Source organism: Aethina tumida, chromosome 7 (genome assembly GCF_024364675.1).
Source record: "Aethina tumida isolate Nest 87 chromosome 7, icAetTumi1.1, whole genome shotgun sequence".
NCBI lineage: Eukaryota > Metazoa > Arthropoda > Insecta > Coleoptera > Nitidulidae > Aethina > Aethina tumida.
Window position 1 is genome coordinate 13,606,261 of NC_065441.1, and position 18,109 is coordinate 13,624,369.

Below are 18,109 nucleotides of genomic sequence, written 5' to 3' on the forward strand. Positions count from 1 at the left end.
CAATGTGTATCAAATCACCTCATGGTAAACAGCAATGTTTTACTAGTTTAATTAAAATACGAAGTATAAAATAACTAAGTGAATTTACTTGAAATAAAACCACATGAATTTAATTTTTTCATTAAATATTTATTTTCAGTGAACCGATTAAACTTATAAAAGTAAATCAAAACTTTATATTTGAACGGTTATTAAATAATTAATGAAACACTGCAACGAATTTAATAAAACACCTTTCAGTTTTTAATAGAAATCATTAAAAAAATATTAATCAATTTTTTAAATTAAACAAGCATTAAAGCTGAAAATGGCTAATTTTAGTTTGTTTGCCCACCTCGTTAATTCAGAACAAACTCAAAACAGAACCGACTAATTTCTTGTCTAAACAATTAACCGATATTGATTGCTTATTTTGTGCATCATCATTAAATTAAAAACATTTTAACTCTGTTACAATATTCTTAATAAGTTGGTAATTTTTCTGTGGATCGTCGATTTTGTCTTGGCAACATAATCTAAAATGATACGCATGTAACCGAGTCGATTACATGTTAGATTTCAACGGTCTTAGCAGATGTTAATTAACCAGTTGATCTATCACTTTTAATTAGCTGACTTGAAGGAGTCCGAGTGTCAGGTTATCACTGATAAAACCCGTCATTAATTAACCAGCTGAATTTTCAAGATGTCAGCACGCCGACGTGTATGACGGTTGAACTCGTGTCCGATAATTGCGACAAAGACCTCAATTTTCCTCCAGCTCGTATCAAAGACGTTCACGACAATGATCGCCCCCCACCGGTTTTTATTTAAACGCACATAACTTTTATTGTGCAAATAGAAAACGCCGCCGCCGCGATTCAAGCACGGAGCACGAGGGCACGAGCATTAGAGAAAACGCAAGTATTCGACTGTTCCTTTGATGGCTGGAAATCTGGCATAGAAGTCGTTACAATTTTACGGCGGAGCCGTAAAGCCTTTAAAAGTTTCGCATAAAAGCCGACCTTTTATGAAATCCCCCCGCCGGAGTTTTTCAAAAGTTCATAGTTGACTCTCGAGTATGTTGCATTTCGTCGAATGTTTACTTCCCGATACGGCGAATTAAAATCACCTCTCACGTTTGATACGCCTCCCCGTCACTCCAAGCGACATTCACGTCGCACAATCGCACGGATCTACCTCATTAAATTTGAGTGCAACTAAAAAATTTTTTTATTGAATTTTACGGTCTTAATTATGTGCGAAGTGTTTATTTGAACTGTGCCGATTTGAATGTGGCTTACCCTCTTTTGACGTTGATCAAAGAGGCCGGACGGAGAGTTTTCTTTTCACTTTTGGAAACTGGATGAAGTTAATTGAATGTTTTGTACGGGCTGCGGAACATGTTTCAAAAATCTTGTACCTAGTCGAATTCACTTGTGCTTTAATCAAATCTTAAGTAAAAATGAATTCAAGAACAAAGAAGTCACCATAAGTTATCTTAAAGCCTTAGAGGTTCACATCACATTCAGAAACTACTTTTTGAAAAATATGTCATACGTCAACAATACGGTCACAAAACCAACTGATAATTAAAATAAAAATGTTGGTTTCAGTTAGATTCAAGTGAAGAGCAATTTTATCAAAATTTTAATGATGTGAAAAATAAAGGAATTTTAAAATTTAATATAATGTATAAATTAGAATATTTTCAGCTTCAGCTGAAACTTAAAAATACCTTAAAATCAAATTTATAATTATTCACACAAAATATCAGAAATGTTAGTTTTAATTAGATAAAAAATATATATATTAAAATTATCTCTAACAGATTTAATTTATGCATTAATATTTTAAAAGTTAAAATAATATAAATTCAGGTACTGGGAAAGTAATTTATGATTTAAACTGCATACATTATTTGAAATATTTTACTAAATACATTGTTGAAGAAGTTCTAAGTGATGAAGTGGCATGATTTAACAGTGTCAATGGATAAATTGAAGAATAACAACGTCCTGGTCATCCTGAAACAGGTAGCAATGAAGAAATTTTGGAAAATCTCTAAGCTTGTTTAGAAATAAGTCATTAATTAACCTGGAATCAACTAACTATTAGAAAAAGGATCAAAGCAATTAATTTCATAAATACAGATATGATGAATTCCATTCATGCAATGCAAATGAATCTTTTATTGATTACAACAATTTACGTTGGTCAGAACAACGGTTTTAGATGGTAAATATACTGCAACAATACTTAAAAGAAGTTTTAACCCAAGAAAGAGTTTAATGACTGAATGGTAGACAGTGCTGGGAAGTTTACATATTGACTCTATACTAAAAGACCAAACGACCAACGCAACTTTCTACTAGTAGCAAGAGTTTATGAAAAACTTACTTAGAACAAGTTTCTTTAGTCAATAGAAAAGACGTGTTGCTTCTTCATCTTAAAGCAAGACCAGATGTCCCATTAGAGGAAGCTTCAAAATGAGAAGAGCTACCTCTTCCACCATTTAGACAAGATATTGTTCCATGTGACTCTTATTTTTTTAGTCATTGTCTATTTTTTTGATAAAATTTTTTATTTTTTTCTGAAATTCAAACAATAATTATAATTTTTATTAATAAATATTGGTTTTATTTTCATTAAAAATTGAAATGAAAATATTCTAATATAATTTGTACAATTAGATTTTCTATAAAATTTATTTTACTATTAAAACTGAATAAAATAAAGGTAAAATTTAATGTGAAATTGAAAATATTTTAAGTGAGTAGTAAAACATTGTCCATTTCACATTTTAATTCAAACCAAAATATTCTTTCAATTGTTCAAATAAATTCATCAAATTTTTATTACTTATTACTAATTAATTAATTAATTATAATTCTACGTAATAAATATTAGAAAGAATTGTTTATTAAAAATAAAACAACAACAATAATGTATTAATTTTCTAAATTGGATGAAATTGATTGAACATTTTGTACAGCTAGTTTGTACCTAGTCGTTTTTAAGCATCAAACTTTAGAGATAAATGAATCGAAAGACAAAACACCACTACATAAATCATTGTAGTCGTGTCAGAGGTTAACATCTTGTTCAGAAAACCACTGTTTGAAAAATGTACGGCTACCGATACGTTCAAAAGGGACGAGTGACTGGCCAGTTCCATTGTGCACGACGGGTGGTCATTGCGACCAAATGAAGACAAATTTTCGAACCATGGCTCGCTTTGACGACGTTCCGACGCACGGGAATCGGTCCAGCCATCCGCGATCATCATTTTCGAGATGTCATCTCATTAAGACGTTTGGCGAATCGGGAATTGATTCGATCTCACTGGTATTCGTCTCTTGCTCATTACACAAGCGGGGATAATGAAATCAGATTAGATTGACGGTAAATAAATAGTGATGTTTGTCGGGTCTGATTAAAGAGGTGAGTGGTAGCTTTTTTGAAAGGTCGTTGATCGATCTTGACTAGTGGCACTTCCTGTTTTTGATTGAACGTATCCTATCTCTGGATCTGCACCAAAATTAAGAGGTCACAAGGTTTTAATTCTTATCAAATACATAATATTTCAAAGGGGGATTTGATTTTGTAGTCGGAAATTTGCTTTTACAAAAAAGAAATCATGATTTCCGTCTGGTGCACCAAATAGATCTAAATCAGTTCCTCAATATTTGATAAACATAAGTAGAAATTTAACGGTAGGGAATTGTTTACACAATAAATTAACTGTGCCTGTTCCAAGTACTTGGTTAATAAGCTCCACAAACTGAACCGAGTGAGTAATTTACTGTTTCATTGCTCGCTCACTTCTAAGACCAGTCAGGTATGGTAGTATATCTCGGTAGTAATTTTTCCTCGCAACAAGATGTTAACCTTTGACGCCCGATCAATGATTTATGCTCGTGTCAGCGGCGACTTCCACTTTTGTTCGTTGCACCGCACGATAATTTGTCTTGAGGTGAGCAAGAATTCGGTGTCTTGCAGAGTAATCAATCGTTCCCTCCGTTAGATCTGACGTGCGCGTAATCGTTTTAATTGAATCGTCGTTTTGGTTTGCAGGACATTTTAAGAAGTCACCCTGGGAGCGACTTCAGGACCCGTCCCGACTCCGGGCGGGTTTTCACCAGTGATTTCCGCCTCAAAGACGCTCTCCTTACGCGACTCGTCCTGCGCCGAGGCCCTGTGGAAGATGCCCCACAAAGGTAAACCCCCCCAAAATAACCCATCCATCCATTTCGTATCTGATCTCGGCGTTAAATCGAGCACCCGCACCAGAAAAACGGCATTAATTCCGAAACCTTAATACAATCGGTTTATCAGATGATCGAGAAATATGCTCTCGATTATCCCTGGGGTTCCGGAATGGAGGCTCGTACCACTCATGAATAGAAGTCCCGTGGCTTTGACAAGTCCGGGTCGTTTGTCCTTTTTGTCGACGACGCCCTCTATAATAATCTCGCCGATCGCATAATAAACCGGGCCACCCCTCACAGCAAACGCTCGGTCTTTAATCAACTTGCAATTAAGCGGTTCGAGGCTTTTTTCAACATATCTACCCCGCCGAAATCGCCCCCCCACTTGTGCGATCGAGTTAATATAGGTGGCATGCGATCGACTTGTTAAACCGCGTGCCGCTTCAAAAAGCCGCTCCACTGCGGCGGTTTCTTAATTGTGTTTTGGCCCTCTAATTTCGGCCGCACGGATTCATTAAGTGATGTGTGTTGATTGGGAGTTATTACCGGAAAAAGACGGTCAATTGAGGCGACAATTGGATCAAACGAATGTGGGAGATGCTTTCGATTCAAAAAACACTTCCTTGCATGCACAAAAATTTGCATAACGTGAGGATTTTAGTAGGCACTTGCCGCGATAATTACACATTAGCAAAGAAGCTTTAGGTAATGGCTAAAAGCTGGAATTTAAGTGTGCCGTAATCCCGTAATACATTAGCGGTAATGCATTATATAAAGGGATGGCAGGTTCTAATGTTACCAAGTTAACTCCGCCATTCACTGCACCATATTATTGCTTATCCTCCGTTCGCTCTATCAATTCAATTGCATTTGCCGCTGGACCTTATCTAATTTGCCCAGATTTGACTGGAGATTGGATACTAAATGGGTTAATCTACTCAATTTTCTTCACTTGTTGATTCATCCAAGAGTAACTGTCCAAACTACCTCTTTGAATATATATTGATTTTGTTGACACATTTATCACATTTATCTCTTACTTAATTTCTTGTAAATTGTCTTCCTCATTGATCGTCAGGGCCTTGATTGAAGTTAGAAAAAGTCTTCATAAAGCTTCTTCAAATTCATTCATCTATTTTTAAAATTCTTGCGTTTTTTTCTTGTAAAGGCTCAAATAAAAGTATATTTAAAGTTAGTATTAATTAAGCAAGTCTTATAAATAAATGGTGGGCCTGTGCAAACATCGAATTCAATCTAAATTTGTAAGATTTAACCGAAGTAAAATAAGTACACGTTTGTATAAGATGATGCACTTAGTGCCGCTTCCCAAGGAATAAGCGAGTTCTCGTCGACAAGAGGCTCGGTCTCGCTTCCGCCCCGTTTTCCCTCATCAGCCGTCTTTGTTCAGCGACTGGCGAAGCGCCTCGCGAAAATGGCGTCTCTTTGTTGACTCGGTAACCCCGGAGTTCGCGACATTCGCGTTCAAATTGCATTAACCTTAACATTACATGGAGAATTGAGGACGTACTCAGACGTGAAACTGAGCGGAGCGGGGAGCCGCCCGTTTAACCGGTAAGATGGTGACAGTTTTGCGAGGCACGCAGACATAAATTAATGGCGAGAACTTGGGGGTGGGACACCGCTCAAAACCAATTTCGACGTTGAATTTATTCTGCCATTTATAATTCTACTTCCGTTTCAATTAATGCCTTAATATATACAAAGTGTCCGCAACACCGACGCAGAATCGGGGCTTAAGGCTTTTGATTTAATGTCTGCTTTTACAAACTGAGATGATTAAGCAGATAATTTGTTGCTTTGATTAAAATGCTACATTATATACTATTTCGTTGAGCACGCCTCGTCTTCTCAAGTTCATTTTTTTAATTCAAACTCATTGACGGATCAAACACCGAAGCAACAACTTAACAAAATACATCACAATCTTCTTCCTTCCAGAAGATACTCATCACCTGGATTCAATCCGATGTTCAACAGACAGAAAATTAAATTATCTCCATTCTATCTACAATCAAGGTACCAATAACTTAACAGATAAATTGAAATTACAGTAATTCTTCGAAAAGGAAAATTGCTGCCAATCCAATTTATTTCAATAACCTCAACTGTTGTAAAATTGTCTTCAAAGGGAGGCGCAATCCCCTCGAAATGTTTTATAGCAACAATCTTCTTCCTTCCAGAAGAAGAATTCATGCACCACATGGGCCAAAATACAATTTTCGGATGTTCAACAGCCGGCCACAGCGGCATCAACCAACTCGGCGGCGTCTACGTGAACGGCAGACCGCTACCGGACTCGACTAGGCAAAAAATCGTCGAACTGGCCCATTCGGGGGCGCGTCCCTGCGACATATCCCGCATCCTGCAAGTGTCGAACGGTTGTGTGTCGAAGATCTTGGGCAGGTAGCTAATTCCAGGATTAGGCTTCGTTTATGCCACTAATGAAGTTTTAATTTCAGGTATTACGAAACGGGGAGCATCAAACCCCGAGCTATTGGCGGTTCCAAGCCCAGGGTCGCGACGCAGCCGGTGGTCAACAAGATCGCGGAATTCAAGAGGGAGTGTCCCTCGATTTTTGCCTGGGAGATCAGGGATAGGCTGCTGTCGGAGGGGGTGTGCAACAACGATAATATTCCAAGTGTAAGTAAACATACATTTTTGTAATCATACGCCTCTTTCCTCCGTTCCATTTCCGTGGAGTTTTAGCAAGTTCAATAAATTGGAGTGAGTGAACTGAAGTAGATTTCAAACAAAGTTCAAATATAAAAAGAATAAGTTGTTTGTCGATAAATTAAATTATATTTTAAGGCAGGTTTAATTGGATAAAGGATATTATCATGTTTTGGTTTGATTGAAATTGATTATCAAATACACCTAAATGTATTAATTTACTAATGGTACTAAAATTAATTTTAATTATTTAGTAGTGTGTTTATGTAATTCAAATTTGTTTAACATTATGGATAAGTTAATTCCAGATACTTTTAATTTATCATTAATGATATATTTGAATAGTATATTTAATCACATATAAATACCAGGTGTTACAGGCAAAACATATGCATTACTCACCTTTTATTGAGTCAATACATGTTGTACTCCTTTCTCTTTTTTGATTTCTTTTTTGGGTCCATTAATTTTTCCTTAATAATATATACAGTTCATCTTCCCAATTCTTCCACTGTTCTATCAGTGAAATTCAATTTTTAACAATTAGTTGCCATCATTTCAAGCATTGTGCCTCGGAATTCTTTTCTTCTGGTCATGTGGGTATGTTTGCTTTATGAATGGTCAGTTCCAGCTAATAAATAAGTCAATTTCTGAAGTGACGAAAACGATTTGTATAAGAAACTGGACAATAAAATTGACGTTGGTATTACAAAACATCTTATTTAAGTCGTCGAAACACTTGTGTGACAATAAAGCAGAAGTAGTTATTTGTCGGCTTATTCCGACATTCTCGATGATGACATTAATATTGTGTATTTTTATACTGTTTGTACCGTTTTTCCTGAATGAAAAGGACCGAATGAATGAATTCAATTTTCCATACAATGGATCCGAAAAGCTTGGAAATACATAAATCTGGTGGCTGCGACGACAAGGGTACGTTTGTCGGTGGCCATTGTCAGAAAGAAATGCAAAGCCATTATGACGACGAGAGTGTATCGTTTTGATGAATTCGAGTGCGTTTCAATGAGAACGTTAAACTGTACGGAGCATTGTGTGTCGCAGCTACCTGCTAGCCTGTCAAATTTGAGTAAACAAAGCCAGATCTCATCTCTAATAAAGTTTGCCCAGAGCCGACATGCGACATGTTACACAAACATGACCCCAGGGGCAACTTGTCTAATATATTCTGTTATAGTTATTTACCTCAGGTTAAGTCTATATATGCAACTGCCTGTCGTTTAACCGCATACTACTCTATCCGTGAATCCCGACAACAAAACAAATAGATTGTGTCAATAAACGTTTCTAATATTCGATCTACTGACTCAGATATCAATTGTTTTATTCATGAGACTCCAATATTGCCGTCATTGTTTCATGACGCTAGGATCCCTTGTGAGTTTCTTCTTCAGGACTTTAGGTCAATGAATATTTGAAACATTATATTGACTTCTTCCAGACCTAATTTTCTAATTGTCGAAGGTCCACATTAATCCATAGTTTTAGCACAAAAGCTTTAAAATTTCTATTAGCCTAAAACCGGCCCACAATAGAAAATTAAGCGCGGTGCTTTCTTATAATTTTCGCCGCCACAATGGTCAACAAATATCCACAATAGCTCATTAGAAAGTGATATGATCCGCCGCTACGATAAACGATGACTGTGAGATTTATTTTGTATTTATTGTATTCACCGACAAAAATTATTGGGACCGGTAACTGTTTCTAGTTTACAATCATGCTGCATCAGTCAAAAAGAATCGAGAATCATCCGTGGAAGCCTCAATATCTAAACAACTAACTAATCAGTCGGTCTACTTCAATAAGTGATGCATTTGATGAAAAAACTCCAGTCACAAACATAGATCATTAATTGGCTCTCAGTGTGCTTGCTAAAGACAAATATTTAACTAATGCTTAATAAAAAAATCAAAACACGTATGAGAAAAATACTGACAGTGTAAACCGGAACAGCGCGTGTTTCAGCAAATAAATAAATTTGTGCTTGGCACGGTGAAATGGCGGGAATTGGAGCGTTTGTTTGAAACCTCCCACATTATTTTTTTGTTTATACATCTTTCCGCTATTGATCCCGGCATTTACATAAAGCACATAATATTTCTGGAGCAGGTAAAATTTCCGTCAAAGATATTCATGAGTGCTCATTTCAGACCGTATTTCCAGGCCGTGTCACTGAAATTTTTCCAGTAAACTTCCCTTCCAGGCTTAGGACGAACGTTTTTGTGTTTTTGCTCCTGCATATAAAAAAAGAAACGAAATTCGCGCAGCCAAGAGACCTTTATTTACGTACATACCTCCATCACGCAAATCCACCATTTTATCTAATCTCTGCCTATTTTTATAATCCCGGCATTCCAGCCGCCACACTCCCTTTCCGCTCCCGGGGACCCGGTCGCCTAGGTAACCGGACTCCCCCGAAATGCCTACACACCAATTTAACTTTCCTTGTTCACTTTGATTTTATTTTCTATAAATATTTTGGCATCTGATGAGACTGCTCGAGCCTCAAAGTGATACTAATGACGCAATATACATTTAATTTTGCCCGAGAGCTTTCTGCAACAGCTATCAAGTTTTATATGGTACTTTTGTATGAAGTTGGAAGGATTGGAAGGAAACTGGTATTTCTAGGTGATATTAAAACTGAATCAAAACTACTTTGTGATACATTTATTTAAGTACAGATATTCAAATGAGAAGTAAAACCAAATATACTTCTGTTGATTAAGTTTGCACGTTAAACAAGGAAGACTGAATAATTTGATATAACGCACGGATTATAGACAACATGTAATGATACCCATGTAGATAATCCAAATCAGATTTACAGTCCCCTGTTTATAAATAGACAATGCAAACCGAAACATGGAAGTTTATCAAATGAATTCCATTATGCCCATCTTCTTTGTGCCGTCCCCGCAAATTAAACCACGAAAACCCGATACCAGCCAATCTCGTGGCGTTGCATCAAAGGTGCAACCGTCTCACCCCACTCGCCGTCCGCATTAATAACCGCAAGTTTTGGAGAGATCCCGTCGAAAACACCTGGCGATCTCCCCCTAGCCGTTATCTTGTCCGAAATAACCGCCCCATCTGTCCAATTGGAAAACCGGAACACCAGCCATTTTCTTTTTGCGTCGCGCACACAATGGGAATCCCTCGGTTTTAATCCGGGGCCCGTAAGGCGCTGACAGTCCTCTATCCACGCTCATTCCTATTTTCACGCAATGCGTATCGATGAGCTTTGAGTGCGTTTGCGCAATCGGCCGTGCCACGATACACAATACGAAACGACGAAGAAAACCGCACCAGAAAGAAGTCGTTTTCCAGATGGTGCCTTCATCGATCCCACTCGAAGAGGGAAATTATACCAACGACATCATTCATAAACTTGGCGAATGCGGGAAGAGAATTGGGCATAAAATTGATGAGACCTCAATAAATACTTCGTAATAGCTTGTGGATAAACATAAAAGAAATTGACTGTAGCTTGTTTCGTAAATCACTTGGAAGTTGGCCACGGTTTTTTGTAATTTATACAATTTGTACCGAGGACTTTTTAATTTTCTCAGATTTAACCCATTGTCCATTAAGTCTAGTACCTACACTAAACCAGGAGATAATATCACGAGACGATTAACCGAAGTTAATCTTATAAAACACCGGTTCGAAAGCGAAGGTAGAAACTTGGATAGTTTTCCCTCCCGGAGGGTCTAATCCCTAAATGGAAACATTAGAAACGCGCGTACACAGAAGTTTAGGGGTTTAACGTTACCTAATTTCAGAATTAGCTACTGTACACTGGCAAGAGGCACTTGACAGTTTTCCGTGCGTGCATTCCTAGTGGGGGAACACTATCGAAGTCCGAAGGTCACTAAGCAAGAACAAGACACGTTAACTGGCCAAATTGGAAAACGATAAAAATTGTTTAATAAATCCTCCTCGGTGTTCGATGTTGAGGATCGAAATTCGTACGACATAAATTGACTGTAGGGGGTGAGAGTGGCATCACGATAGGTCAAACAATTCGTGTGCAATCGAATGTGAACAGGAAATGCCACTGTAAGGAGGAAAATGCCTGTAAATAGGATCGTTTCAACGCTACGAATATCATCCGAACATTCCTTTATACAACCTGACCGTTTCGAACCCGAAGTTATTTTATCGCTGTCGCATCACGGGGATTTTTTCTTTCTGTTGCTTAACGACACTTTTCAAATGTAGTTCAGTTCTTTTTTGACTTAGGAAATTTAAGTACTCACCACTCACATTGCACAATCACTGAAATAAAATTTTCATCACCAACTAGGTTAGGATTTTTCCATGTTCAACATTTAATTTAATATTTTTTATTTTATGAATTATCTAATATATTTTAGTTAAATTAAAAGAATGTTTAAGCAATTGATAACTTATTTTCAGGATACATGAATCTTTCTATCTTATTATCAAATTTAAAACATACTTTCAATTTGGTAGGCAACCAAGAAAACACCTGTCAATGTGTTCAATTGGTCAATCACCTAATTTAAACTAATATTAAAGATAAATAAATTAATTTATTCATAATTTAAACAAAAATGATTTTAGAAGTACAAAATATATAATGTAGTTTATTTATTTATAGAATAATTAATAAATAACTTTTAAATCAAAATGTGTTTGACATTAAAAATATAATTTATGTAGAAACTTTATTTATTCGAAAAAATATGTATCTCATGTAACATAAAGAAAAAATTATACTAAAACTCTGTTATATTTTACGTGACCATTTTTAATTAGATTTTTATTCTACTAGTTTTATATTTTCACTTCTTTTTATAGTTAGTTTATAATTTCACACATTTTGTAGACCCTTTTTATCATAAAAATTATATCAAAACAATTTCTTCTCAATGAAGATTAGGTCATATAATTGAATGATAAAAAATGAAGAGAATTTGTCCATTATTCTCAAATTACATGTATAGTAGTGGTCATTATTATGAAATTTTTTAAAATGTTAAATATTTTAGCCATTTATTTAATGTGATATTAAAATAATATTAATTTATTATTGTCATGATTACAGTTTTATATAAACTACTATATTCTTATTCTATAAAATGTTACATACATTTTTTTGAATTGAACCCGTCATAAATATAGCAACTTCAATTTTGAAAGAGATTTTTAATGATTAAATCTGTGTTACTTAATTTAACATTAACACTGTATTTTTATTTTACAGTTGCATAGATGACACAACAATAAGAGAAAAAAACAATAATCATTGTAGGCATTCAATTCAAGTATTACAGATCATATTTTTCATTTCAAGTTGTTATAATTGTGGCCTCTACTGTATATCTTATTTCTCTGTGGACTTGAAGTTGAGGGAAGTTGTGGCTGTCTTTAAAATTCCGATTTAAAACTAACTTCTTACCAAGAAAACTGATTATATTAATGAAAATAATATATTGAAGGAACAAGAACTGGGAAACTACGTTGATTATTAAGTCATTTTTCCTGGTCATACATGTATACAATTTAGATTTGTATCACTGAACATTTTACAATGAAATTTTGATTGATTTCCAAGTAATTATGTAAAATACATACTTGAGGGTGGTTGCGGTCGTTTGTGCCAGAAGTCTGCGGCTAAGAATGATCATCCACAACCAAAATTATAACCGTGGTGGTTGCAATTTGCGGGGTGGTTACGGCGAAATTTTAATTTTAAAATAAGACAGCCAGAAGCACGACTGGCGGTTGCCGAAAGCGTATTATTATCATTAAAGAGCATTGTCCCGGGGGTTAGGCCGTGTCCGAGGCGCGTTCCCGCAGTCGAAAGGGAAATCACCGCGGTTCCAGAAATTGAACAATTTAATATAGAGAAATCCAATTACATTTCACGATAAATTTCTTTTTGCCGGGTTCGTTTTGAAATTCGCATTATTACGGTGGAGCTTGGCGACGGACGAAGGGACGAGGACGGAGATAGAGTTGCGGGGTTGTGTGCCCCTCGATACGCGAGCAATTTCTCATATGACCGCACACGAATTGTACAGCACGCTTTGGTGATCTCATTCAAAAAAATTTGCCCCCCATTACCAGTCGCATGGCATTGTTGTGTTTTTACCGCACGGAACCGCCACTACTGCAACGCCGGTCCCGTCTTTTTTGGGGCCGGATCTCTTACGTAAACTATCGGCCGATTGACGTGAAGAGAAATATTCGAGCTTTTACCAAATCCAGCCCCGGATATCGCCGTCCCCGATCTGTTGTCTGTCAAAAACAGGGCCGCACTCGATGACATGTGGCTTTAACAATGCCACATGCTCTACATACATTTACATTAATTTCGCACAACTAATTGCCCTTCGGTTTTAAAACCAATTGCTTTGTTCATGTGAATATCTGATGTAATTGATGGTGGTCCACACTCATCGTCAAACCTATAACCTTTTACATCTTTCCCTCAGACATTAAATATTAAAATGGACGTCCTCGTTTCAACCCTTCACATGTACTTATAAATATAAATTGTCTGTTCCGCCTCTTCATCTTCAGCACTTGGATATCCCACCGCAATTCTTACAAGCGAATTAAAAAATTTAATCATGGTTTTTAACAATTTCAACTCTAGCACAGCCACCAATTGAAACCAGTCAAACATTTTGATGTAATTCCTTTTGTGCGTGGTGCGCAAATAATCCCCTGGCAAATTTTTGGCAAACTCCCTTTTCGATTACCATAATTGCGCCTAATAAAACTGACCGTCGAACAAAATATCGATATATATTATCCAATAAACAGTGTTGTGGGAAAGTTGAGTGAGCAAACAATACGTATGCCAGATGCAATGGTGTGCAACTCTGGCTGCGAAACAAACCGGGGTAAATGGCTTATCCCGGGGAAACGTTATTACGGCCCGTATTCTTTGCGATTAACCAAGTGGAAGTACAACACCTCGTGGCTGAACGTCACTAACACGCACCCGGAACGGGGGCAACCCTCCCCGGCTTTTTTCTTTGCATAATTATCACAATCAATATTAGCATTAGTATTACGACGACTTTATTTGTCAACACCGGGCGCAGGGTGCGTTTATTTGAGTACGATATTAATGAGCTGGATGCTGGAGTTGGGCACATGACGTTTGTTTGCTAGTCAATCATAAATGATATGACGGGGGACAAGTGGTTTATATCATAATTTGTCTATTGCCGCAGCACAATATATTTTTGTTTGGCCGGATTAAAATGTGTAATGTTATGGGACCCCCGAATCATTTTTAAAGATGACGTTTATTATTTGTTTTTAGGATTAATGGCACTTTTTATAACACCGAAGTACATATTTGAATAATGGCTCCAAAATTTAGATATATTTCTAAGTAATTTCTGAAATGATCATCTAACAAGTATAGAAATATGTTGCTTCTATTATTTATGGAGATCAAAAACAATTCTTTAGTGTGGGATAGCAAAGCTTTTGTTAATAAAAGTCTATTTGGACTTGGTTGTTGACGGTTGCGTGTTAAAATTAAATTTAAATTTTATTTAATTTTATGTGTTAAAGTTTCTTACAAAAAAAAACAAGATTACAAACTATAAATTGTGTGAAATCATCTTAAAATTAAATAATTTTGATAAATTTTCTGAGTAATAATTTATATTTTTAGTTGTAATTTAGTTATAATAATAAATAATATTAAATTTTTTTAGTTTAAAATTTTATTTAATTTTTGAACGTATGAAATAATAAAATTTCTTAAATAAATATTCATTCGATAATAAAAAAGTAATTAAGTTTTTTTATTAGTTTTTTTTTTGGAGTGGAATTTTTGAAATCACTGAATTTGAAAAGAATTTTATTTTATGACCTTACATATAATTTAAAATTCTATTTAATTTGTTAAAAAAAATTAATTAATTAATTAACAATTCTTAAAATAAAATTTTCTCAGATTATAATAAGGAAAACATAATAATATTTTTTTCCAACAAAATAATAAAATCAGAAAATATAATACACAATAAAATGTCCAAAATCCCTTTTATATGTAGATTAAGATTCCAACTTTTTTTTAAAATTTAAGATAAAATCAATTAAACAATTAAAAATTTTTCAAATTATAATAAAGAAAAAATAAGCCATTTTTAGAAAAAGAATTTTATTTTATTGTTTAATTTTTTATTTTATAATTTAATTATAATTTAAAATTTTCTTTATTTTTTTAAATGAGAAATAAAATTAATTAAACAATTAACAATTTTTCAGATTATAATAAGGAAAACATAATGAATATTTTTTTTGCTATAAAATAATATAATATTAAAATAAGAATATATAATAATATATAATATACAATTAAACCACCAAAAATATTTGAAAAAATGATTTTGAATATAATTAAAAATTAATCATTTATATTTAGATTAAGAAGAAGTTTTTTATATATAATTTTTACTTCAAAATAAAATAATAATAATAATAATAATAATAATAATAATAATAATAATAATAATTAAAAAGTAACATGTATTGTACTTTTTTTTTCAGTGGTAAATAAAGAATTTGATAATGATAATCAAATGAGCAGTAATTCAATTTTTATGTTTATTGTGTACTTTGAATTCTTTTTTAAAAATTGTTAATTGTTCAATATGATTATTGTTTCATTTTGATACCCTACAATGTAATTTAATCTTTTCCAGGTGTCGTCGATTAACAGGGTGTTGAGGAACTTGGCTTCGCAAAAAGAACAACAAGCCTCGGCGCAAAACGAATCGGTGTACGACAAATTGAGGATGTTCAACGGTCAAACGCCCGGCTGGGCGTGGTACCCCGGTACCCCAACCGCCCCCCATTTGGGCCTGCCGCCCGCTCCCGCCGCACTAACAACCCAAATAACACGGGACGACATCCAAAAGCGAGGTGAGTTAAATGGTAACAGTAAAAAGTTTGCTGTGGAATTATTCAAAAATGGCCGCCTGTAAAAGTTTTAATGGCAGTTTGTTGATTAAATAAATTTTAATTCGGTTTAAAATTCTATTTAAATGCGTTTAAATTAATTCATTGACACGCAAATGATGTTAGTCACAAAAGTGTGGAACGGTGTTTACGACACCGTGTTTGACGTGTGTTTTGGTCTAATTAAAAGTTCTTCCATATCTGATAATGATTAAAGCAGAATACGTACAAAATAACTCCTGAAAAAGTTGGTGGACGTAAACCTTTGTTCGTAATCCCGCAAATATTACGGTTTAAATCAGAAACAAACTAGTTGTTAATTATTCAAAAACAATTCAATTCATTTATAATCAAAATGTGTAAACATTAGTGTTTGTAAACAGGTGATATGGAATTATGTTTTTTACTCCCGTTTTTATCAAGTTATTTCATATTTCCACCGCTGACGGGCGCCAACCGTGAAATTCGGAACGGTTAAAACATTTTGCAAATATAATTAGTGCCGTTTTTATATGGCCCAATTACAGCCCTAATGCAATTTAAATGTTTACATGGCTGATCAGAATTCATCAAAAAAATAATTCTGATACCTCGCAACAATAAAACAATGTTTATGACGGCCAAAAAATAAAAATCCACAAAAAACTCGCATCTACTGATTCATTTCACAGATGAATTTATGAAGCGGGACCGTATCATTCGCTTGCCCGATTTACCCGTTGGTTTATTTCCAATTTCGGCCATTTTTAATGTTCAATTATTGCTGCTAAGACAATTTTTCCAATGAAACAAACAATTTCAATCAGTCCCGCCGGTCACGCCGTGTTTCCAATTCGATTTCCAGGTTCCACATGGCCGTCATTTGGCGAATGGGTGTCGTTGTCAAAGGTGGCGGATGCGCCAGTATAAACAAACGCAATTGTTTTCGGAACATCCGTGCGTCTGGAGCGGTTTCGGCGGATGGACCCGGACGTATGTCGCGAGTCATCCGAAACACCGGGGGGTTTTGCTCGCGCCGCGTTCCGCAGCGTATTTCCCACCCTATGCGCGTCCCTATTTACTTCCGCTTCTGTTAACTCCACCCCATTTCATATCCACCCTCACCATTTCATTCTCCTTGTTTTATTTCATCTTCTGATCCTATTCCCTGCCCTGCCGCCGCCGCCACCGCCGTCGACTTTGCCGCTGCCCCCCCGGATCTCCCTTTCAGCCGCCTCCCCCCCGATCCGCCTCGCCCTTCGTCTCGTTCTCCTGCCTGCCTGCGCTGTTTATGTTTTCTGCCGACGAATCTCGATTCGAGAATTTACATAATTTTAGATTTTAGCAATTTTTCCCCGGCGATCGTCAAATAAACGAATTATGCCCTCTCTTTCGGCGGTTATTGAAATTAAATCTTTATCGATCCTCAGCTAGTCACCATCTGCAACACCTCGCGTTTCTTACACAAACGTTAACACAATGGCTTTTTTATACTGGCAACATTTTTAATGACCAAAATCTAATCTAATCCGAAGTATGGAAAACACTCGTCAATATGTACCAACTTATCTATCTTATGTACCATCTTATCAAATTACAGGTTGTTGAGATTGAAAATATATTGTTTCATCTTCCTTTAAATTATTATAAGTTATCTTTGGATCTTTGTTCATCATTTTCGTCCCTTCATCTTCTTATCACAATTTGATTTCATCTTCTTATCTACCTTCAATAAATATTATTAAAGTTTGTTGAGATTGAAAATATATTACTCCCTCCATCTTCTCATCTTCCTTTAAATTAGTTTTTATTCTTGTTGTTGCTGATTTGAAGGATGAAACTTTGTTTATAATCAATTATCTTCCTATTTATTACATCATTTTCCTCCCATCAGCTTGTCTCAATTTCCCATTTCTTTTAGTTTTCAGTCGCTTGTTAATGTTAACTAACTTAAAAATACTAATGTAATGTTTTTCTCTTTCAAATTATATTCCTTCATTTTCTTATTTTTCTTCCTAATAAATACTATTAAAATTTGTTGAGGTTGAAAATATATTGCTCCATCTTCTGTTAAATTTGCTAACTGATGGATGAAACTTTGTTTATCATCAATTATTTTCCTATTTATGATAAGTTTCTTCATTGTTACCATGTATTATTTGATCTTCCTTCATTATTTTTGTCCCTTCATCTTTCTAACACAATTTGGTGATCAAAAGTTGATACATTTCTTTCAATTTTCAGTTTCCTTTGATATTATCTAA

At 35.2% G+C, this 18,109-nt stretch overlaps 1 protein-coding gene across 2 annotated transcripts in view; it reads left to right on the top strand.

Annotated features, from left to right (window-relative positions):
• LOC109594965 (paired box protein Pax-6) overlaps positions 1 to 18,109 on the top strand; it is a 31,268-nt gene that overhangs the window by 2,315 nt on the left and 10,844 nt on the right. The window contains exons 2-5 of one of the 2 annotated variants that reach the window (XM_049970174.1): positions 4,057 to 4,199; positions 6,392 to 6,614; positions 6,671 to 6,851; positions 15,611 to 15,830. In XM_049970174.1, coding sequence (XP_049826131.1) covers positions 4,187 to 4,199; positions 6,392 to 6,614; positions 6,671 to 6,851; positions 15,611 to 15,830 — 637 coding nt within the window. In that variant the 5' untranslated portion in view covers positions 4,057 to 4,186. Of the gene's footprint in view, positions 1 to 4,056; positions 4,200 to 6,206; positions 6,228 to 6,391; positions 6,615 to 6,670; positions 6,852 to 15,610; positions 15,831 to 18,109 lie in introns of those variants that run through there. The other variant, XM_049970175.1, reaches the window with a different exon arrangement.